The 26,025-nt window shown below is 46.8% G+C and overlaps 1 protein-coding gene across 2 annotated transcripts in view; it reads right to left on the bottom strand.

The window, feature by feature from the left end:
- The window catches only part of WLS (Wnt ligand secretion mediator), a 108,953-nt gene extending 102,866 nt beyond the window's left edge, over nt 1-6,087 (bottom strand). For both annotated transcript variants that reach the window (XM_082266491.1, XM_082266492.1), the window contains exon 1: nt 5,902-6,087. In XM_082266491.1, the coding sequence (XP_082122617.1) occupies nt 5,902-6,007 (106 nt within the window). In that variant the 5' untranslated portion in view covers nt 6,008-6,087. The remainder of the gene's footprint in view (nt 1-5,901) is intronic.
- Nucleotides 6,088-26,025: the final 19,938 nt, after the last annotated feature.

Genomic DNA, 26,025 nt, shown 5'->3' with positions numbered 1-26,025 from the left:
GATGCAGTCACTCTGGGTATTCTTGACAGCCACTGGTGCTGGCTGTAAGAAAACAATAGCCGTCAGGGCGATTCATCCATCTGCACTGTTTGGAGGATCTATAGGTGTATAGATAGCTCAGAATGGTGGGGTGTCATCTGTATACAGCAGGGGGTCTTCAAACTATGGCCCTCCAGCTGTTCAGGAATTACGATTCCCATCATGCCTTGTCATGTCTGTGAATGTCACAGTTTTACAATGACTCATGGGATGTGTAGTTCCGCAACAGCTGGAGGGCCGTAGTTTAAAGACCCCTGGTATACAGCAAGTAAACTAAAGCAGGCCATAAACAGATCAAAATATGGCAGGTTCAGCAGTTCATTGTATTCCGATGGCGGGGAAGCCTCCCGCTGTCAGAATACAATAGCACAGCGTAAAGGAATTCCCCCATCAACACAGTCAGTGTTGATGGGGGAATCAAGCAATTTTCTTTCCTTTAATTTATGGAAACATTGTTACATTTTCATAAGGTAACAAAGCCAGCCCCCTTGACAGGTTTACTTAAAAGCTATGGGGTTGATTTACTAAAACCGGGGAGTGAAAAATCTGGTGCAGCTGTGCATGATAGCCAATCAGCTTCTATCTTCAGCTTGTTCAGTTAAGCTTTAACAGTAAGTGCCGGTTCACATTTGTGCGATGCGGGAACGCTGTGAATATGCAGCATCCGCACCTCTGGCAGTTCACACTGCTATATGCGATACGCAGGGGGTGTCAATTAAAAGTTAACGACACCCCCAGCTGCGATCGCATATCGCAGTGCGATCAGCAAGTTCGCACAGAATCGTATCGCACTAGTGTGAACCACCATGCGATCCGATTCTGCTGCGGATAAAAAAAAGCCTAATGTGCAAGTTTAGTGCGGATGCAGTGCAAATGAAATCATTAAGCCCCAGTTCACTTTTGTGCGATTGCGGAGATTGCATGCAATTCAGAGCGCACTGCTCCTAAATTACATGCGATCTCATGTGCGGTGCGAATTTCAGCCATACACTTTGTATGGCTGAATTCGCACCGCATCCGCAATAAACTCGCACATGAGGCTTTTTTTTATCCGCAGCAGAATCGGATCGCATAGTGGTTCACACTAGTGTGATCTGATTCTGTGCGAACTTGCAGATCGCACTGCGATATGCGATCGCAACTGGAGGTGTCGTTAACTTTTAATTGGCACCCCCTGCGTATCGCATATGGCAATGTGAACTGCCAGAGGTGCGGATGCGATGCGGGATCACGCTGCATATTCCCACCGTTCCCGCATCGCACAAATGTGAACCGGCACACAAAGTGTATGGCTGAAATTCGCACCGCACATGAGATCGTATGTAATTTAGGAGCAGTGCGCTCCGAATTACATGCGATCTCCGCAATCGCACAAATGTGAACTGGGGCTAAAGCCTTGAAGCCGATTAGTTCCTATGCAGAGCTGCACCATATTTCGCACTCTCCGGTTTTAGTAAACCCCCCCAAGTGTTGTGGTGTCTCCATCCTAGGAACTAATTGTCATATCACAAAATGTAAAACAGCCTCATGCTGTATATAAGAAAAAAAAATTATATATATTTTTTTTTTTTTTTTATCAATGCATAACAAATGTTAATATTGACTTAAGTTTTTCTTTTTCTTTTTTTTAAGTCAATATTAACATTTGTTATGCATTGATAACAAAAGGATTTAATTAAAAAAAAAAAAAAGAAGAAAAGGAGGTAGGAACTGGAGATAAGTCTCCTTAACATTGCAGAATCTCAATGGAATGTGACAACTTACTACTAAGCTATCCAAAAATAAACAATTTTGCTAAATATTTAGCAAGCATAAATAGAAATTGCAACATTATCACATTGTGTGCATTACAAACTACATCACAGGCTGCATTAACCACCAGCAAAGGTCAACAACATAAAACAAAAACAAAACAACACAAAAACTGCCAAATCCTTGGAGCAGCAATGCAAAAAGTATACAAACAATAAAAAGATTGTAAACTCTCATGCGCAGGGTCAGCCAACCCCACTTGTCTAGGATTGTAGAGCAACTGCACTGTCTTCCTCACTATTCTGTAAAGCGCTGCACAAATTGTTGGCGTTATATAAATCTTGTATAATAATTAAAAAAACATAGGAATGCATTAAAAACAAAATGTGCATGCCCTATTTTTCTATGCCAGGCATGCAAAACAAAAAAGTATTTGAACAATTTTAATTTTTGTAAGATCCCTGATAGTTTTTTTTTTTGTTTTGTTTTTTTCTAGTTTGTTTTTTTCTATAGGGGTATTCGCAAAATATTTATTTATTTATTTTACTCTGGTTTAAATATTATGTAAGATTAATATTTTTTTTTCTTGTTTTTGGATTGCGTCCTGTATGGCAATGTGTAAATGTATAACATTTTCTTTAAATAAAATCTGATAAAAAAAAAGGAGAATCATTATTTTAAATTTACCCATATACAGTTTGATCAACTTCAGCCAAACAGCATAATAAAAAAGTACTTGCAATGTATTTCTCTCTTTTACTCTGGTTTAACTAATATGTATGATTAATAGTTTTTGTCTTGCGCCCTCTATGGCAGCTTGTCTTAATAGTGTAAATGTATAAAATACGATTTAAAAAAATAATTTTAAATTTACTTATATGCAGTTTGATCAACTATGGCGTAACAGCCATGAATAATAAAAAGGAAAACAAATGCATAACAATTGACACAATAGGATAGTAATAATAGCTAAAAAAAAATAAAATATAAAAAAAAAAAAACAAAGAAAACAGAGTCCTGCTTTTACATGTGTCATGTATGCAGAAAAAAAATGTAATAAAATATAGAAAAACCAAGAAAACCTAAAATGTGTAAGTCTAGCTTTTTTTTGATGTTGTGTATGCAGACAAATATATTAAAATAACATATGAAAAAGGAAAAAAAAAAAAAAAAATATGCGAGTCCTAATTTTATCTGTGTCATATATGCAGATAAAAAGAAAAAAAAAAACATGAATATGGGAGTCCTGCTTTTATCTGTGTCATGCATGTAGATAAAAATATAATAAAATGAAAATAAACATAAAAATATTAGTCCTGCTTTTATCTGTGTCATGTATGCAAATAAAAATATTAAAAAATAAAATATGAAGAAAAAAAAACAAAAACAAAAAAAAACACATGAATATGGGAGTCCTGCTTTTATCTGTGTCATATATGCAGATAAAAAAAAAAAAAATATATATATATATATATATATAAAAAAAAAAGGAGAATCTAAAATATGTGAATCCTGCTTTTATCTGTCATGTGTGCAGACCTTTAAAATGTATTTAAACATTCCAATTGGTTTAATGCAGCTAATAATTAATACGGCTACAATGACCTCAAGCACAATTGGTTTAATTAAATTCATTCATATGCATCTTGCTGTAAAGCATAATACAATAAAAATGTATAACGACAAACAAAGATATGAATACAAAACAAAAAACAGCGAGTCATAGCCCCACAAACTCTCAGCTAGGGTCCGAGTAACCTGGGGAGGGGTCCCTTACAACAACCCCCAAAGGGGCATTCCTTTTATTTAAACAAAAGTGCTGGTAAAAAAGAGACCATACAATAAAAAAAAAAAAACACAGGATTTATAAAATAAATAAATCAGAATAAAAACGTACATGGGAAATAGATTCTGGATAATTAAAAACATAAGGGGTGGTCTGAAGAACATTAGTACACAGAGAGTGCCTGCACCCAGGAAAGGGGGGGGGGGTATAAAGGGGAATAAGGGGGGCATAGATGAAGGTTGGGGATGTTTTTATGTGGTGGGGGGGGGGGGGGGGCTCTAAAGAACATTAGTGCACAGGAAGTGCCTGCACCCAGGAAAGGGGGGTTAAAAAAAGGGGGGGTTGTAAAAAGGGGGGCATAGATGAACTCTGGGGAATTTTTTTATGTGGGGGGGGTTCTAAAGAACATTAGTGCACAGGACATGCCTGCACCCAGGAAAGGGGGGTATGGGGGGTTAAATAAAATGGGGGCGTAGGGATTTTTTTATGGGGGGGGGGGACGGGTCTGAAGAATATTAGTGCTCAGGAAGTGCCTGCACCCAGGAAAGGGGGGTATGGGGGTTAAAAAGGAGGGGGTGTATAAAGGGGGGGAGCATAGATGAAGGCTGTGGATTTTTTTTTTTTATGTGGGGGGGTCTGAAGAACATTAGTGCACAAGAAGTGCCTACACCCAGGAAAGGGGGGTTAAAAAAGGGGGGTTGTATAAAGGGAGGGGGGCATAGATGAAGTCTGGGGATTTTATGTGGGGGGGGGGGGTTTGAAGAACATTAGTGCTCAGGAAGTGCCTGCACCCAGGAAAGGGGGGTATGGGGGTTAAAAAGGAGGGGGTGTATAAAGGGGGGGGAGCACAGATGAAGGCTGTGGATTTTTTTTTCTTTTATGTGGGGGGGTCTGAAGAACATTAGTGCACAGGAAGTGCCTACACCCAGGAAAGGGGGGTTAAAAAAGGGGGGTTGTATAAAGGGAGGGGGGCATAGATGAAGTCTGGGGATTTTATGTGGGGGGGGTTTGAAGAACATTAGTGCTCAGGAAGTGCCTGCACCCAGGAAAGGGGGGTATGGGGGTTAAAAAGGAGGGGGTGTATAAAGGGGGGGGAGCATAGATGAAGGCTGTGGATTTTTTTTTTTTATGTGGGGGGGTCTGAAGAACATTAGTGCACAAGAAGTGCCTACACCCAGGAAAGGGGGGTTAAAAAAGGGGGGTTGTATAAAGGGAGGGGGGCATAGATGAAGTCTGGGGATTTTATGTGGGGGGGGGGGGGGGTTTGAAGAACATTAGTGCTCAGGAAGTGCCTGCACCCAGGAAAGGGGGGTATGGGGGTTAAAAAGGAGGGGGTGTATAAAGGGGGGGGAGCACAGATGAAGGCTGTGGATTTTTTTTTCTTTTATGTGGGGGGGTCTGAAGAACATTAGTGCACAGGAAGTGCCTACACCCAGAAAAGGGGGGGGGTTAAAAAAGGGGGGTTGTATAAAGGGGGGCATAGATGAAGTCTGGGGATTTTTTTATGGGGGGGGGGGGGGTCTGAAGAACAATAGTGCACACGAAGTGCCTGCACCTAGGAAAGGGGGTATGGGGGTGAATAAAGGGGCCCATAGATGAAGGTTGGGGATGTTTTTAATGGGGGGGTCTGAGGAATATTAATTAGCACAGAGAGTGTTTACTGCACCCAGGAAAGGGGGGTATGGGGGGGGGGTTAAAAAGGGGAGTTAAAAAAGGGGGGCATAGATGAAGGTTGGGGATTTTTTTATGTGGGGGGGGGGGGTCTGAAGAACATTAGTACACAAGGAGTGCCTGCACCCAGGAAAGGGGGCTAGGGGGTAGATGAGATGGGGGGTGTATAAAGGGGGGCATAGATGAAGGCTGGGGATTTTTTTTTATGTTGGGGGGGGGGGGGTCTGAAGAACACAGTACACAAGGAGTGCCTGCACCCAGCAAAGGTGGGTAGGGGGGTAGATAAGGGGGGGGGGGGGTGTTGTATAAAGGGGGGGGGGGATAGATGAAGAAGGTTGGGGTTGTTTTATAGGGGGGGGGGTGTCTGGAGGAGTGATCACAGGAGGCAGCCCACCCTTCCTGGTGAGGATCCCCCAACAAAGGCAGGATGAGGATCTCACACAAGTTACAAAGTAAACTTTTCTTATTCTTTAGGAAAGTTGTAGCATTGCACCCTTCCCGGTGCCCCCCCCCCCCCTGTGCTGTGTGTCGGGAAGGGAGGAGAAGAGGGGGGGGCAGTTTCCCCCCCGGCCAGTTTTTAGGAGGTTAGGATCCGGGCCGAGGAAGGGATCTGGGAACCCCGGGAGAAAAGTTTGTTGGAAGCCGCCACTCACCGATCAGCCCCCCCACCAGGAATGCCAGCACTTGGAAGACGAGCAGCACGCCGCCGACCAGACACAACTTCTTGGTGCTCATATTCTCTATGATCGCCCCCGCCATGGCTGCACCGGAGAGAGCGGAGAATCGCCGGAGAGAGCGGAGACTGAGCGACCAACACACTATGAGCAGGCGAGCCGCTGCCGCAGCCTCAGCATCACGTGACCCCCTCCCCTCCGCCGGGCTCTGCTGCACCTCCCCTGCCTGCCTACCTCCCAGTCCATAGAGGACTACTGCAGTGCCTTACACTGACCAGCACAGGGAACACCGACTTCTATCAGCCATACACTGACCAGCACAGGGAACACCGACCTCTATGTGTCATACACTGACCAGCACAGGGAATACCGACCTCTATGTGCCATACACTGACCAGCACAGGGAACACCGACCTCTATGTGCCACACACTGACCAGCACAGGGAACACCGACCTCTATGTGCCACACACTGACCAGCACAGGGAACACCGACCTCTATCAGCCATACACTGACCAGCACAGGGAACACCGACCTCTATCAGTCATACACTGACCAGCACAGGGAACACCGACCTCTATGTGCCACACACTGACCAGCACAGGGAACACCGACCTCTATGTGCCATACACTGACCAGCACAGGGAACACCGACCTATATCAGCCATACACTGACCAGCACAGGGAACACCGACCTCTATGTGTCATACACTGACCAGCACAGGGAACACCGACCTCTATGTGTCATACACTGACCAGCACAGGGAATACCGACCTCTATGTGCCATACACTGACCAGCACAGGGAACACCGACCTCTATGTGCCACACACTGACCAGCACAGGGAACACCGACCTCTATGTGTCATACACTGACCAGCACAGGGAACACCGACCTCTATGTGCCATACACTGACCAGCACAGGGAACACCGACCTCTATGTGTCATACACTGACCAGCACAGGGAACACCGACCTCTATGTGCCATACACTGACCAGCACAGGGAACACCGACCTCTATGTGCCACACACTGACCAGCACAGGGAACACCGACCTCTATCAGCCATACACTGACCAGCACAGGGAACACCGACCTCTATCAGTCATACACTGACCAGCACAGGGAACACCGACCTCTATGTGCCATACAATGACCAGCACAGGGAACACCGACCTCTATCAGCCATACACTGACCAGCACAGGGAACACCGACCTCTATCAGCCATACACTGACCAGCACAGGGAACACCGACCTCTATGTGTCATACACTGACCAGCACAGGGAACACCGACCTCTATCAGCCATACACTGACCAGCACAGGGAACACCGACCTCTATGTGCCATACACTGACCAGCACAGGGAACACCGACCTCTATCAGCCATACACTGACCTCTATGTGCCATACACTGACCAGCACAGGGAACACCGACCTCTATGTGCCATACACTGACCAGCACAGGGAACACCGACCTCTATCAGCCATACACTGACCAGCACAGGGAACACCGACCTCTATCAGCCATGCACTGACCAGCACAGGGAACACCGACCTCTATCAGCCATACACTGACCAGCACAGGGGACACGACCTCTATCAGCCATACACTGACCAGCACAGGGAACACCGACCTCTATGTACCATACACTGACCAGCACAGGGAACACCGACCTCTATGTGCCATACACTGACCAGCACAGGGAACACCGACCTCTATGTGCCATACACTGACCAGCACAGGGAACACCGACCTCTATGTGCCATACACTGACCAGCACAGGGAACACCGACCTCTATGTGCCATACACTGACCAGCACAGGGAACACCGACCTCTATCAGCCATACACTGACCAGCACAGGGAACACCGACCTCTATGTGCCACACACTGACCAGCACAGGGAACACCGACCTCTATCAGCCATACACTGACCAGCACAGGGAACACCGACCTCTATCAGTCATACACTGACCAGCACAGGGAACACCGACCTCTATGTGCCATACACTGACCAGCACAGGGAACACCGACCTCTATGTGCCATACACTGACCAGCACAGGGAACACCGACCTCTATCAGCCACACACTGACCAGCACAGGGAACACCGACCTCTATGTGCCACACACTGACCAGCACAGGGAACACCGACCTCTATCAGCCATACACTGACCAGCACAGGGAACACCGACCTCTATCAGTCATACACTGACCAGCACAGAGAACACCGACCTCTATGTGCCACACACTGACCAGCACAGGGAACACCGACCTCTATGTGCCATACACTGACCAGCACAGGGAACACCGACCTATATCAGCCATACACTGACCAGCACAGGGAACACCGACCTCTATGTGTCATACACTGACCAGCACAGGGAACACCGACCTCTATGTGTCATACACTGACCAGCACAGGGAATACCGACCTCTATGTGCCATACACTGACCAGCACAGGGAACACCGACCTCTATGTGCCACACACTGACCAGCACAGGGAACACCGACCTCTATGTGTCATACACTGACCAGCACAGGGAACACCGACCTCTATGTGCCATACACTGACCAGCACAGGGAACACCGACCTCTATGTGTCATACACTGACCAGCACAGGGAACACCGACCTCTATGTGCCATACACTGACCAGCACAGGGAACACCGACCTCTATGTGCCACACACTGACCAGCACAGGGAACACCGACCTCTATCAGCCATACACTGACCAGCACAGGGAACACCGACCTCTATCAGTCATACACTGACCAGCACAGGGAACACCGACCTCTATGTGCCATACAATGACCAGCACAGGGAACACCGACCTCTATCAGCCATACACTGACCAGCACAGGGAACACCGACCTCTATCAGCCATACACTGACCAGCACAGGGAACACCGACCTCTATGTGTCATACACTGACCAGCACAGGGAACACCGACCTCTATCAGCCATACACTGACCAGCACAGGGAACACCGACCTCTATGTGCCATACACTGACCAGCACAGGGAACACCGACCTCTATCAGCCATACACTGACCTCTATGTGCCATACACTGACCAGCACAGGGAACACCGACCTCTATGTGCCATACACTGACCAGCACAGGGAACACCGACCTCTATCAGCCATACACTGACCAGCACAGGGAACACCGACCTCTATCAGCCATGCACTGACCAGCACAGGGAACACCGACCTCTATCAGCCATACACTGACCAGCACAGGGGACACGACCTCTATCAGCCATACACTGACCAGCACAGGGAACACCGACCTCTATGTACCATACACTGACCAGCACAGGGAACACCGACCTCTATGTGCCATACACTGACCAGCACAGGGAACACCGACCTCTATGTGCCATACACTGACCAGCACAGGGAACACCGACCTCTATGTGCCATACACTGACCAGCACAGGGAACACCGACCTCTATGTGCCATACACTGACCAGCACAGGGAACACCGACCTCTATCAGCCATACACTGACCAGCACAGGGAACACCGACCTCTATGTGCCACACACTGACCATCACAGGGAACACCGACCTCTATGTGCCATACACTGACCAGCACAGGGAACACTGACCTCTATCAGCCATACACTGACAAGCACAGGGAACACCGACCTCTATGTGCCATACACTGACTAGCACAGGGAACACTGACCTCTATCAGCCATACACTGACCAGCACAGGGAACACCGACCTCTATCAGCCATACACTGACCAGCACAGGGAACACCGACCTCTATGTGCCATACACTGACCAGCACAGGGAACACCAACCTCTATGTACCATACACTGACCAGCACAGGGAACACCGACCTCTATGTGCAATACACTGACCAGCACAGGGAACACCGACCTCTATGTGCCACACACTGACCATCACAGGGAACACCGACCTCTATGTGCCATACACTGACCAGCACAGGGAACACTGACCTCTATCAGCCATACACTGACAAGCACAGGGAACACCGACCTCTATGTGCCATACACTGACTAGCACAGGGAACACTGACCTCTATCAGCCATACACTGACCAGCACAGGGAACACCGACCTCTATCAGCCATACACTGACCAGCACAGGGAACACCGACCTCTATGTGCCATACACTGACCAGCACAGGGAACACCAACCTCTATGTACCATACACTGACCAGCACAGGGAACACCGACCTCTATGTGCAATACACTGACCAGCACAGGGAACACCGACCTCTATGTGCCACACACTGACCAGCACAGGGAACACCGACCTCTATGTGCCATACACTGACCAGCACAGGGAACACCGACCTCTATCAGCCATACACTGACCAGCACAGGGAACACCAACCTCTATGTGTCATACACTGACCAGCACAGAGAACACCGACCTCTATGTACCATACACTGACCAGCACAGGGAACACCGACCTCTATCAGCCATGCACTGACCAGCACAGGGAACATCGACCTCTATGTACCATACACTGACCAGCACAGGGAACACCGACCTCTATCAGCCATGCACTGACCAGCACAGGGAACACCGACCTCTATGTCCATACACTGACCAGCACAGGGAACACCGACCTCTATGTGCAATACACTGACCAGCACAGGGAACACCGACCTCTATGTGCCACACACTGACCAGCACAGGGAACACCGACCTCTATGTGCCATACACTGACCAGCACAGGGAACACCGACCTCTATCAGCCATACACTGACCAGCACAGGGAACACCAACCTCTATGTGTCATACACTGACCAGCACAGAGAACACCGACCTCTATGTACCATACACTGACCAGCACAGGGAACACCGACCTCTATCAGCCATGCACTGACCAGCACAGGGAACATCGACCTCTATGTACCATACACTGACCAGCACAGGGAACACCGACCTCTATCAGCCATGCACTGACCAGCACAGGGAACACCGACCTCTATGTCCATACACTGACCAGCACAGGGAACACCGACCTCTATGTGCCATACACTGACCAGCACAGGGAACACCGACCTCTATGTGCCACTCAGTGATCTGCACAGAGAACACTGACCACTATGAGCCATTTAGGGACCAGTACAGGGAACACAACCACTATGAGCCACTCACTGACCAGCACAGGGAACACCGACCACTATGAGCCATTTAGGGACCAGCACAGGGAACGCAACCACCATGAGCCACTCAGTGACCAGCATAGGGAACACCGACCACTATGAGCCATTTAGGGACCAGCGCAGGGAACACTGGTGTCTCTGAGCAACCAGCACAGGGAACACTGATCACTATGGGCCACTAAATGACCAGCACAGGGAACACTGATTACTCTGAGACTCCGTGGAACCAGCACAGGGAACACCGATTTACTCGGAGACTTTTAGTGACCAGCACAGGAACACCGACCACTATGAGCCACTCAGTGACCAGTAGAGATGGGCTTGATGTTCAAGTCGAAAGTAATTTTGACTCAAACGTCGAGTGTTCGTATGTTCACCGAACACCCGGGGCACTCGGCGGCAAATTCTCCCGCTGATGAGCGCCTCATAATGCACTGCGCGATTGCAGTGCATTAAGTGATTGGCCAAAGCATCCACCTGACCTGTATTCTTTGGCCAAGCACAGCAAAATGTCCTGTCATAGCCATGATTGGCCAAAGTCCTCTCCCTACACTATATAAGGCTGCTGCTGACAGAGGTTAGGCAGACCCTTATTAGAGCATGCAGCCTGGCAGGCCAGGATAGGAGGAAGGGGGACGAGCAAGCGCCCCCCCTCCTGAATCATACCAGGTGGTTTGCCCTTAACATGGGGAGGGTGCTTTGGGGTGCCCCAAATGGGAACAAGGGCCTCTTCCCAACAACCCTGGGCTGTGGTTGTGGGGGCTTATCAGAATCTGGAAGCCCCCTTTAGTAAGGGGGCCCCCAGGTCCCCCCCCCCGCCCCATGTGTATGGTTATCGGGTACATCATACCCCTCCCCGTTAACCAAAAAAATTAAAAACCACATAATACAGTTTTTGACAAGTCCTTTATTAACCTTCCTAGCGGTATTCCCGAGCGTGACTCGGGGTTAGAATTTAGAGCCAAAAGCGGTAACCCCGAGCCACACTCGGGGTACCGCTAGGAAGATCGTGGGATCCTGGTAGAGGTTTTAGTTACCTTTTCTCCGGGATCCAGCGAAGAATGCGGGCGGTATGCGGCGGCGGAGCTTCCTCCCGATCGTCTGCGAGCCCCGGCTTCTGTCTCCGGCGACGTGACGTCCGCCGGGGGGTGGAACCGGCGGCAAATTCAAATGTAAAACACACCAAACACACTGATACAATGCAAAATAAAATAAAATCACATTACATTGCCCCCCAGTGCCCTTTCCTGCAGTTTTACTGTACTTTTTATGTAAATATATGTATATATATATACAGTATATATATATATATATATATATATATATATATATACGTATAGATATATATATATAAACATATATATATATATATATATATATATATATATATATATATATACACACACGTATGTGTATATATATATATATATATATACATGTATACGTAATTCTTGTGAATGAGCAGCCCGAACCAACTGTATACAGTATATATATATATATATATATACATAATATATGTATACATACACATATATATATAATATATATAATAAATGTATACAGTTGGTTTGGGCTGCTCATTCACAAGAATTACATGCAAAATAATTGTACCGCTTTCAGCACCTAAAATCCAAAAGAATCATACCGCCAGGGAGGTTAAAAAGAAAAAATAGTGTCCCTCAATGTAAAGGAGAAGCCATCCTATTGGCGAAGGAGGAAACAAAGGGGGACATGGAGGAGACTGAGGGGGAAGCCGCCGCCACCGCCTCCACATGTCAGTCCAAGGGCAGCACAGGGTGAGTGTGCCGGCGACTGGGGGGGTTATGGGGTGCGGGCTGGTGTGGTCTGTGGTCATGTCCGTCTGCTCCCACCCGCGACCCATGGAGCACCAGCCGCCACTGGCCATTATTGTCATTGTATTAGAAGCCCAACAGATTTATGGGAATTTGGGGTTTTTATAAAGTTTAGGGTTATCCCTTTTAATAATGGTTGGTTGGTGACCCTGGTTTCCAGGCATGGGCAAAAATGTCAGGTTACGGAAGAGAGGTGGCCCACCTAGGGGTTTGTAATAGGATTTGGATTATGGGGTTATGACAGAGTTTATATCTTAGTTCTGGTGTTCTAGAAAGCTAACAGCCTACATTTCAAGAAGATTCTATGTTAAATGAGATGATTATTTTCAATGCCTTAGTAAAAAAAAAAAAGGGAAATATTCCACAGGGGTTTAGTGGTTAGCCATTCTGCCTTGCACTACCTGACACTACCTACATGAAGTTTGCATGTTCTCCCTGTTCTTGCTTGGGTTTCCTCCCACACTCCGAAGACTTGATAGGTTAATTGACTCCTGTCTGTAGCACTGTCCCCGTAGGGCTTGCTGTGTGATGACTTCTTGGGTCTCCTCTGATTACCTGCAGATAGTCACTAGGGCAGTGATGGTGAACCTTGGCACCCCAGATGTTTTGGAACTTCATTTCCCATGATGCTCAACTACACTGCAGAGTGCATGAGCATCATAGGACATGTAATTCCAAAACATCTGGGGTGCCAAGGTTCGCCATCACTGCACTAGGGGATTTTTCATACATCCCTCCTGACACCCAGTTGCTCGTTACTCAATAAACATTTCAGGGGATTTGGTTTTATATTTATTGTGGAACTTGGATGGGAGAAGAGAATAGTGGGATACTCCAACTTGAACTATTCACAGTAGATAAGGACAACTCTCTCTATGGGTACTATGTAGAACCGTTGATCACTGTTCTTACACATCAAGCCACAGCCAATCACAGTTAGAAGCACGCCCCTAGGACACACTTAACCCCTCCCTCTCCAATACAGTTAACTCCTTCACTGCCAGTGTCATTTTACAGTAACAGTGCATATGTATAGCACTGATCAGTGCTGTATTTTGGCCTAGGCCAACAAGGCCCAAGCCTAGGGCAGCACTTTGCAGGGGGGCAGCAAAAAAGCCACCCCCCCTCCACCTGAGACTCTATTGGCCACTGGTTGCTAGAACCGCCTATCTCGTGCCCTTCTCTCTCACCCCTCTTCTTCCTCTCCCTCCCTCTCTCACCCCCTATCTCTTTCTCTAATATCCTCCTCTCTCTCCTCCCCCTCTTGCTCTCCTCCCCTCTCTCTCACCCCCCCCCTCTCTCTCTCATCCCCTCTCTCTTTCATCCCCCCTCTCTCTCTTGCTCCCTCCTCACCCACCCCTATCTCTCCCCCTCCCCCCCCCCCTTGAGATCTCAGGGGTTCATGCTGGGACTTGCAGTCCTCCAGTTTTGGATGGAGTCACATCCTTTAAAAAAAGTAGTGGGGAAAATGTACATGGGGGGGGGGGGGGGGCGCCCAACTTTAGTCTTGCCTAGGGCAGCAGAAAACCAAAATACACCACTGGCACTGATTACTGTAGAAATGTCACTGGTACCCCCAAAAGTGTCAAAAATGTCAGTCAAGGGTCCGATCTGTCCGCTGCAATGTTGCAGTACCGCAAAAAAAATCGCAGATCGCCGCCATTACGCGCTAAAAAAAATGACAAAAATCTTTCCCTTTGTTAGTAAATGCAATAACTTTTGCGCAAACCAATCAAAATACGCTTTTTGCGGGGTTTTTTTACCAAACATATGGTAAAAAAAGAAAATTGGCCTGAAATGTTAAAAAATTTAGTTTTTTACATTTTTTTTTGGGAATTTCGTATAAAAAAATGTGAAAAATATTGTTATTTTTGCAAAATTGACGCTATTTTTTTGTTTATAGCGCATGATCAAAAAATCGCACAGGTGATCAAATACCACCAAAAGAAAGCTCTGTTTGTGGGAAAAAAAGGACGCCAAATTCGTTTAGGTACATGTCGTACGACCGCGCAATTATCCGTTAAAATCACGCAGTGCCGAATCGCAAAATAGGCCCTGGTCAGGAAGGGGGTAAAATCTTCCGGGGCTTAAGTGGTTAAAACGATGGGACAAAAGAGGCAGAGGGAAGAGGAATTTTATAATCGGCTGTGGATCTGAGGTCTGCTGTTTCAGCCACTGTGTGCTGTGGAGGCTGGCTACCCCCTAGATTGGAGAGCTCTCTGGTGAGTGAGACATAAGAGGGGGAGCACATTTTTGGAACACCAGCATCAAGCACTACTTCAAAATAGGTTGGAGCACCGTCAAAGAGCACCTGTCACTTTATGAGTTATTGATGAACTTTTTAATAAGCCAGTTTTGAATATTTTTTTGTTAATTATCAAGCCTTTTATGCATGAGTATGAAGCACTTTTAAAGAGCACCAGTCACCTTACTAGTTATAGAAGGACATATCTAAGTGCCGCTTTCAAGCTTATTTACACAATCATTTTTGGTACGCATTTTTTGTATATGATTAATGATTTTGTGTTTATATCATTTTATTAGATACAAATTGTATGGTTTAAAGCTGTATTCCAGCTGAGGAAAAAAAAAAAAAATTAAAAGTCAGCAGCTACAAATACTGTAGCTGCTGACTTTTAATATATATATATATATATACTTACCTGTCCAGGGAGCCCACGATGTCAGTACCCAGCCGATTTTCGGATCGGCTGCCGGGTGCTGCAGCCGCCATTCGTTCTAAGGGAAACCGGCAGTGAAGCCTTTCGGCTTCACAGCCAGTTCTCTACTGCGCATGCGCGAAGCACGCTGCGCTTTCTAATTGGCCCAGCAGAGGGGGAAGGAGTAGGGGGGCCGAAATTCTGAGAGACGGTGCTACGGCGCTGTCTCCTGGAAGTGGGGAAGGATACCTATCAAAAACAGGTACCCATTCCCCCCTCCCCCCTGAAAGTTGGCAAATGTGGCACTGGAGGGGGGGAGTTCCAATTTTGGGTGCAACTCCGCTTTAAACTTTTTTAATAGGCACTAGCAGGGGTGGACTGACAACTCATGGGGCCCCTGGGCAATCAGAGATCATGGGGCCCCCTGTGTCCACAATCAAGCCACACAAAGCCCCACCTACAAATTGCAGCTCAGCCATATAGAGTGGGCATTTGAAATATCTACCACAGCATAGCCTGCATGGAAGTTCCTGGCTTCTTTCTGTAGTGTGTAGCCTCTCATGGGGCCCCCTACTGACCCTGGGCCCTTGGGCAGTGCCCTAATTCCCGAATGGTCAGTCCGCCCCTGGGCACTAGCCACTTTTCATATTTTTATTTTGTTTCATGGTTTTTCTGGGAACCGGTTAGCACAAGACTTTCTCTTTTTCTATAGAAATCTTTACTTCCTACATTTCTGACTCTACAAGTAATAATATAGTTAAGGGGATACTCTAGCCTTAGGTTTCAATAAAAGCACAAAGCAGTGTAAATATTAGGGGGGCTTTTCCAGGATCCCCACAATCCTCCCCTTTTGTCACATCCGTGACAATTGTAAACCTGGTCTTTTATACTGTAATGTATCATCCTAGATCACTCTCCCACAGATGTTACCCTATAGGCATGTGTAGCAATATTTCCAGGCATTGGGCCTGACATGGGTCTGCCATGGTCACCGGTAACACCAACAGCACATTTAAACTGATTGCCCAAGTGTGAGATCTGAGTCAAAGAACAGTCTGGCATCTTTGATTTGTTTTGTTTATTTGATAATGGGGATGGGAGAAGGGAATGAGTGGGATACTCCTTTGGTTCAACTAGGTACAAATTGGAACAACTTGAGGAAAAAATGCCTTTCAGCGCTGACTTGACGCCGGCTGAATGCCGACCAACGCTTGCTGGCGATTGAAATCACTGACTTGCTTGCACTGTCCTGAAAACTGACTTCTGACGCTCTGGTTAGCTCAAAAGTCTCTGGCACTGCTCCCTCCAGTCCTTCCTGACTGAGGTAGCCTTTAGTAACCCTGCTGCAACTCTCAACACTGTACACTGCAAGCTGTACACTTCCACTGTACACTGAATACTTCAGGGCCCAACCACTGGCACCCCCTTTACTCCTCAGGGTCAACACTGGCACCCCCTTTTTCTTTGCTCCTGCACCGGCCAGCTAACTCCCGGATCCCTCTGACCTTCCCTGGAGTGGTCCCCTCTCACTAGGCAGACCCCCAGGGGCAGTTTGCAGTACTCAAGACTGGGAATGCTTTCCTGGAACTCGTCCCCTCTCAGCTCCACTGGTCCTCGGCACACTGGATCCTCTCTGCAGCTCAGCTCAGCCCTCTGTCCCCTGAGGCAAGCCACCTGGGACACTCAATTCCTCTTGACAGGTGGAGAGACAGGCGCACCCTCCCTCCTGGGACTCTGCTTCCCGCCAAAGACGCTGTGTCATGTGCTACCCTCAAACTTATACCCACTCCCAGAATGCTGTGTGGCAGAATCTGCCTTTCTGGGGTAGATGCAAGCCTGGGTGTGCCATTGGCCGGGTTTCCTCCACTGCCCAATGAGAGCCCTCATTGAGCACAGTGGGGAGACTCCCCAGTCTTAACAGCCACCCCTGGGAACCGTGACAACCCAGCTGAAAATCATGGCCCTGCTAATAAGCAGACAAGGCCTACTACACTTTACCTAGCACCTACCTTGTAGGGTGCTACACATGTATAAAATAGAATGTAATGAACACACCAAAACTAATAGATGACAGGATATCAATTGTTTAGCAAAATGTCCATGAAAGATAAAAGGGGATTGGTCAAGTCTCCTCTACAGGCGCTCTTGGGCAAACCTATTGAACAGGCCTCCAAACATGCTAAACGCCTGGTTACCTTTATTTTTACTGCAGCCAAAATTACTATAGCCTGTTCCTGGAGGTCGCCGGTGATATTGCTGGAGTTGCTTAAGGCTAAGCTGACCTGGATCATGATCAATGAGAGGATGGTGGCCATCCTCCAAGATAAAATGCACCTCTTTGAGAAGACTTGGGACCCCTGGATAAGATATCTGGCGGGCTCCCTGTAAATTCAAGGGTTTACCCTCCGTATCCTGAGAGCGGACGACTTTCTGGAGCTATCTGGACCCCTCTCTCGCGGACCTGGACACCAAACTCTTACCGCTTCTGTCCCTTACTCCTTCCTTCCTGTTCCCTACCTATTATTTTTTCCCTCTTTTCTTTACTCCCCTCTCCTTCCTACGCACACTCTCTTTCTTTTTACTGCACAGAAATACTGCAAACGTGGTTCTCCTTGGATCATTATAGACCTGTCAGTGCCACCTAAAGCGGCTCTTATGCCGTAATTTGCCATGTCTGTTGCCTTGGTATACCAATGCTGATAGTTCAGCTCCCCAGGGCCGGTGGTGTTACAGTGGACTGGGATTTGGGCGACCGCTCTCCTCCTTGGGGCGCAGTGTGTTCCCCTGGGGGCGCTGGGGGGGGGCGGGCCCGGGCCTGGTTGGCGTCGCCCCGGTCCAGGGGACAACCGAAAGGGTGTTCTCTAGCCTTGTATGGCATTGCCATGCGCTCCTTAAGGGGCTATGTCGACTGTTTAGCATTTTTCTGTGTTATCTTTCATTGCAGATGTTAACTCTATGCATTCTTGTGTATTTTTCTTTGCACAAAAAATTCATAAAAATTATTGAAATCTAAAAGGGGGAAGGGACGTGACAGTCTTTAGATGAATAAAAATAGTCCTCAGCAAAATAGAAAGGAACACAAAAAAGAGTCTCTCTTGTATGGCTTGCAAATGTCCATAAATTTCCAGATTACAAAGTCCACAATATTTCACTCCTTAAGTTTATTTCCTAACCTTCTACAATACCTCCAAACTTTGATTCTGTACCCACCCATGCAACTAGGAGGTTTTCCACCCCATCAAAACTTGTCTCTCGGTAACGGTAAGGACTGAACTTGACATTCACAGACAGACTGGCAAAGCAACAAAGCATCCTCCAGGCTTGGTCTTTGGGGCTGGCACCTCAGATCTCTCTCTCGTGATGTTCACTGGAACTATCTGGCCTTGGGTTGGCATCATGGATCTTCCTCTAGGCATTCCCAGGAACATTTTCCAACAGGAGTTCTCCTTCAACCTTTAGCTTGTGAAAAGGTAGAGGGTGTCATACTGAAATGATGGCTTGGCAAAGCTTCTGGAATCATTCCAGGACCTCCTGTTTGGCTTTAAAACAACACAGATTTCCATGTAAAGATGTAGTCATTACTTCAAGTAGAGCATCCGGATAGGGGTATGAATGGGGGGGGGGGGGCATTTCTTCACATGAATGGGGCTGGGTGGATACTCTCCAGTCAACATGAATAACCACAGAATCACCTAAACTACTATATAAAGTGTTTCTTAACTTTGAAGGTGTTAAAAATAATGTTCTGTCATTCTAAGATTTCAAACATAAGTCTATTAAGCATGCAGAAATAAAATGTTTCCTAGCAGCAGATTCCATTACTAGACCTATATATATATTGTCAATATATATATTAAACTGAACATCTTTCTCAAACCCAATATTGTAGCAGGATTCGAACCAGGAGGTCCCAGAACAGACTACCTTACTTAAACACATATTCTGACTCAGAACTTAGTTTTCTAACTTTGCAATACGGGCATACCCTGTTTTAAGTACTCTCACTTTACGTACACTCGCAAGTACGGACACAGCCTGGTCAGCTTGGCATGGCACTACTCCCGGTTTTTAACATTGGCGTCTATGGGAAATCTTGGTCAGCTTGATAGGGCACTGCTCCCAAACCATAAGTGACAGGGATACCAAACTTAGGGAGCACCGAGAGGGGACCCAGGACTACAACATATCATATTTGTGGCCGGCCAGCTTGCCTAGGTAATCTACCATGTCATAGTCCTGGATCCCCTTAACATGCTCCGCAAGCTTGGTGTCCTTGTCACTTATGGTATGGGAGTGCCATGTCAAGCTGACCAAGATTTCCCAGAGTTAGTGTATTTACATGCATTGAGAAATTAACCACTTTACCATCTGAGGATTTTGCTGTCTTAAATCCAGGCCACTTTTTGCGATTCGGCACTGTGCGACTTTAACTGACAATTGCGTGGTCGTGCGACCCCGTACCCAAAAGAAATTTACGTCATTTTTTTCCCCACAAACAGAGCTTTCTTTTGGTGGTATTTGATCACCTGTGCGAGTTTTACTTTTTGCGCTATAAACAAAAAAAAGCGCAAATTTTGAAAAAATAACAATATTTTTCACATTTTTTTATATGAAATTCCCCAAAAAAATGTAAAAATCAAAATTTTTTTAAATTTTTGGCCAATTTGTTTTCTGCTACCTATGTTTGGTAAAAAAAAATCACAATAAGCGTATTTTGATTGGTTTGCGCAAAAGTTATTGCGTTTACTAGCTAAGGGAAAGATTTCTGTCATTTTTGGTGTTTTTTTTTTAACGAGTAATGGCGATTTTTTTTGCGGGACTGCGACATTGCGGCGGACAGATCGGACCCTTGACTGACATTTTTGACACTTTTGGGGGTACCAGTGACATTACTTCAGTAATCAGTGCTATAAATATGCACTGTTACTGTAAAAATGACACTGGCAGGGAAGGGGTTAATTTTATTGGAGAGGGAGGGGTTAATGTATGCCTGGTGCTTACTAACGTGTGTGGGGGGAGGTGACTGAGTGACACAGGGACAGATCGCATGTTCAGCTATGCTGAACCCTGCAATCTGCCACTGTCTGTCACTTAGGAGATCCGCCCGCTTTGTTTACACAAGTGGGCGGATCTCCACACTCGATTCCCCGACGATCGGGGAAGAGCAGTGGCGATTGCCACTGCTCCTCCCCTGGCCCGACTCCCGCTGTGACTGAATACAGCGGGAGCGAGCCTCCGGCGGCACGCGAGCGCCGCCCACAAGGGGAGGAGTCCAGCGACGTAGGTCTACGTCGCTGGACGGGAACGAGCCACTGTGCCACAGTAGAGGCACAGTGACTGGTCGTAAAGTGGTTAAAAAAGGTATTGCTTCACTTTTGGTACATTTTCGTTTTACTTACATGCTTTGGTCCCCGTTTATAGTTTCAACCTTTTTACCAAAATCCCATTACCAACTTTCTAGTTCAACTCCAAAACCGCTTAATTTTTCCTTCATCAACATCTACTCTCAAAGTAATAGTTGAGACAATACATTTCATGAGGTAAACACTCAATTGTGGAAAAAAGATAACACCTAGATGGTGTATACCCCGCGCCAATGGCATGGGTAAAATGGAATATATAAATTATAGGCAGCAGCTATAGAAATGTGGTTGATGTAAAAAAAAAATAGCCTTAGGGGTTTAAGACTATCTACAGCGCTTGCTCAGACGTAATGTGCTGTGTGCAAAAAAAAAAAAAAAAATTGATGAATCAACTATGTTAAATAAATAGATGTGCAACCGGATCATACATATCACTACTAAAATTAATAAATAAATCAATAAATATCACAGAAAATAAATAATTCATAAATGTATGCAACAACTGGTGGAATTTCCAATGTGAACAAATATTGTGCAATAACCAATTAGATAATCCAATAAGATAAATAAATGGTGCAAATGTCCATGAATAATTATATAAATAAATAATTAAATAAAGTGCATTTTTAATTTAAAGTCCATCAATAAGTGAAATAAATAAGGTGACTGTAGTTAGCAGAGTCCAAAATAATTTTCCTTTGTGCAAAATAAATCTTCCAGTCTTTTATCAAAGTGCAGGTGCTCAGTGTTAATCTTTATCCGATGCGGCTTTGTGACTTATAGGTGGCATAGGTTCCTTTCTTCCACACTGATATTTGTAAAGATGGGTGACTTACCAGATGTAATGGGTCTTATGTACCTTACAGCATTAAAGAGGTTGTAAACTCGTTAAAAATTTTTTTTTTTCTTTTACAACCTGCAAGAGAAAGACATAATGAGCTAGTATGCATCGCATACTAGCTCATTATGAAATACTTACCTTAGAACGAGCCCCCGCCGTTCCGCTCTCTTACCTGTATGACGAGCGACATGTTCAGTCGCCCGTCTTCCGGGATCGCGGCATCCGGCCATCTGATTGGCCGGAGCCGCGGTGACGTCACTCCTGCGCACGCGCGCTGGAGCCGACGGTCACGGCACGGGGCTCTGAAGGAACGGCACGATCAGCCGTTCCTTCAGAGCGCATGCGCCAGTGACGTCACTGGCTGCATTAAAGGTAAATATCTCCTAAACCGTACATGTTTAGGAGATATTTACAGTACCTATAGGTAAGCCTTATCATAGGCTTACCTATAGGTACAACTTCCTGAGGAGGGTTTACTTCCTCTTTAAGACCAATCACGCTTGTAGGCCCTCATGGCCAAGGTAGGTTCCCCTGTGCCATTCCTATGATGGAGTGATGGTGGATTCCTCCTCACCTTTTTCCTCACATCAGGTATGGGCAAGGCCTACCAAGGGGTTGGCCAGAACGGCGCCCGCCAGGGGCGCAGGCTGAGGGGGGGCGCAAAAACATTGGCAGTGTAGCAGTGAATTACCGATCCCCATTCAGCCTGTTCCCCCGGCGGTCGGGGCCCCCCCCCGCTCCAATCTCTGAGCTCTCTGTGTGTCCAGACAGTGAGTGTCCGAGCTCCGTGTGATAGGCGGCTCCCCTCCTCACAGGGCTCCGCCTCCGCCCACATGACATCATCAGTCGGCTCCAGGCAGTTCAGCTGTGGATGGATGTACTGCAGAGACGGAAGGCCTGGCTGGCCTCTCAGGTACTCACTCCCTGTCATCCCCCTCACTCCATGTCACCCCTCCTCACTACCTGTCATCCCCCCTCACTCCCTGTTACCCCTCCTCACTCCATGTCACCCCTCCTCACTCCATGTCACCCCTCCTCACTACCTGTCATCCCCCCTCACTCCCTGTTACCCCTCCTCACTCCATGTCACCCCTCCTTACTCCCTGTCATCCCCCCTCACTCCATGTCACCCCTCGTCACTCCCTGTCATCCCCCCTCACTCCATGTCACCCCTCCTCACTCCCTGTCATCCCCCCTCACTCCCTGTCACCCCTCCTCATTCCCTGTCACCCCTCCTCACTCCCTGTCACCCCTCCTTACTCCATGTCTCCCCCCTCACTCCCTGTCATCCCCCTCACTCCCTGTCATCCCCCTCACTCCCTGTCAGCCCCCCTCACTCCCTGTCATCCCCCCTCACTCCCTGTCATCCCCCTCACTCCCTGTCATCCCCCTTACTCCCTGTCAGCCCTCCTCACTCCCTGTCATCCCCCCTCACTCCCTGTCATCCCCCTCACTCCCTGTCATCCCCCCTCACTCCCTGTCATCCCCCCTCACTCCCTGTCATCCCCCCTCACTCCCTGTCAGCCCCCTTCACTCCATGTCACCCCCCTCACTCCCTGTCAGTCCTCCTCACTCCCTGTCAGTCCTTCTCACTCCCTGTCAGCCTCCCTCACTCCCTTTCACCCCCTCTCACTCCCTGTCACCCCCCTCTGTCTCCCTGTCACCCCCCTCTCTCTCCCTGTCACCCCCTCTCTCCCTGTCACCCCCCTCTCTCTCCCTGTCACCTCCTCTTTCTCTCTGTCACCCGCCCTCTCTCTCTCTCTCTGTCACCCACCCCCCCTCTCTCTCTCTCTCTCTGTCACCCACCCTCTCTCTCTCTCTGTCACCCGCCCCCCTCTCTCTCTCTCTCTCTCTCTGTCACCCACCCTCTCTCTCTCTGTCACCCACCCTCTCTCTCTCTCTCTGTCACCCGCCCTCTCTCTCTCTGTCACCCGCCCTCTCTCTCTCTCTCTCACCTGCCCTCTCTCTCTCTGTCACCCGCCCTCTCTCTCTCTGTCACCCGCCCTCTCTCTGTAACCCCCCCCCGTCTCGCTCTGTCAAACAGTTCCTCGCCAAGGGCGCTTGAGACCCTAGGTACGCCTCTGGGTATGGGGTTAGGGTGTAGAAAGAAAAATTGCTCCATATAGTGTAGTATGATTAAAAAATATATTTATGATTAATTATTTATTTGCCTTATTTACCCATGGATGGGAAATAAATATATTTTTTAATCATACTACACTATTCCCTCCAGTAAGTCTAATACACGCTGAATAGGGAGTTCAAATTTACCCATATATATTCTACGGTGCTATATGTACAATGAAGTGCACTGTCAGGAGTAGAACATGGAGACAACTTTTATAGGATTTAGACAAACTAGAAAACTTCATGTAAAACTCCACATATAAAATAATAGTTGATAAGAATATACTCAATTCTACTTTAACTTCTAATATTAAATGTGAATTACAAACATGGTAATATTATATGTACTAGAATTCAGTGCTGTTTATTGGTAAAATAAGTAAAGTTTATTGCTCAAATCTTATTTATGCACCACCTTAGGTTCCTTTAAATACAAAAAAGAAAATACCATAACCCCATTTAGTGTCCAGTCAGTCCAGGGAAATTATATCAATTTGACGCACAACATGCCCTCAAAACTTGCAACAATGTGAGCATAGGCAATTCCAAAAAAATTACTTATAGTAGGGCCTTAAATGCAGATCAGGCCTAGATAATAGAAGTATGTAAATCCCAGCCATAAATTAAAACTGTATTAATTCAGTATATTATATTTACAGTGCTTTGCGAAAGTATTCGGCCCCTTTAACTTTTCAACTTTTTGCCACATTTCAGGCTTCAAACATAAAGATATAAAACTGTAATTTTTTTTTTTTTGAAGAATCAACAACAAGTGGGACACAATCATGAAGTGGAACGAAATTTATTGGATATTTCAAACTTTGTTAACAAATAAAAAACTGAAAAATTGGGCGTGCAAAATTATTCAGCTCCTTTACTTTCAGTGCAGCAAACTCTCTCCAGAAGTTCAGTGAGGATCTCTGAATGATCCAATGTTGACCTAAATGACTAATGATGATAAATAGAATCCACCTGTGTGTAATCAAGTCTCCTTATAAATGCACCTGCACTGTGATAGTCTCAGAGGTCCGTTTAAAGCGCAGAGAGCATCAAGAAGAACAAGGAACACACCAGGCAGGTCCGAGATACTGTTGTGGAGAAGTTTAAAGCCGGATTTGGATACAAAAAGATTTCCCAAGCTTTAACACCCCAAGGAGCACTGTGCAAGCGATAATATTGAAATTGAAGGAGTATCAGACCACTGCAAATCTACAAAGACCTGGCCGTCCCTCTAAACTTTCAGTTCATACAAGGAGAAGACTGATCAGAGATTCAGCCAAGAGGCCCATGATCACTCTGGATGAACTGCAGAGATCTACAGCTGAGGTGGGAGACTCTGTCCATAGGACAACAATCAGTCGTATACTGCACAAATCTGGCCTTTATGGAAGAGTGGCAAGAAGAAAGCCATTTCTTAAAGATATCCATAAAAAGTGTCGTTTAAAGTTTGCCACAAGCCACCTGGGAGACACCAAACATGTGGAAGAAGGTGCTCTGGTCAGATGAAAGCAAAATCGAACTTTTTGGCAACAATGCAAAACGCTATGTTTGGTGTAAAAGCAACACAGCTCATCACCCTGAACACACCATCCCCACTGTCAAACATGGTGGTGGCAGCATCATGGTTTGGGCCTGCTTTTCTTCAGCAGGGACAGGGAAGATGGTTAAAATTGATGGGAAGATGGATGGAGCCAAATACAGGACCATTCTGGAAGAAAACCTGATGGAGTCTGCAAAAGACCTGAGACTGGGACGGAGATTTGTCTTCCAACAAGACAATGATCCAAAACATAAAGCAAAATCTACAATGGAATGGTTCACAGATAAACATATCCAGGTGTTAGAATGGCCAAGTCAAAGTCCAGACCTGAATCCAATCGAGAATCTGTGGAAAGAACTGAAAACTGCTGTTCACAAACGCTCTCCATCCAACCTCACTGAGCTCGAGCTGTTTTGCAAGGAGGAATGGGCAAAAGTTTCAGTCTCTCGATGTGCAAAACTGATAGAGACATACCCCAAGCGACTTACAGCTGTAATCGCAGCAAAAGGTGGCACTACAAAGTATTAACTTAAGGGGGCTGAATAATTTTGCACGACCAATTT

This window comes from Pelophylax lessonae, assembly GCF_965119305.1.
Source record: "Pelophylax lessonae genome assembly, chromosome: 8".
NCBI lineage: Eukaryota > Metazoa > Chordata > Amphibia > Anura > Ranidae > Pelophylax > Pelophylax lessonae.
This window is presented reverse-complemented; position numbering and strand designations above follow the sequence as displayed.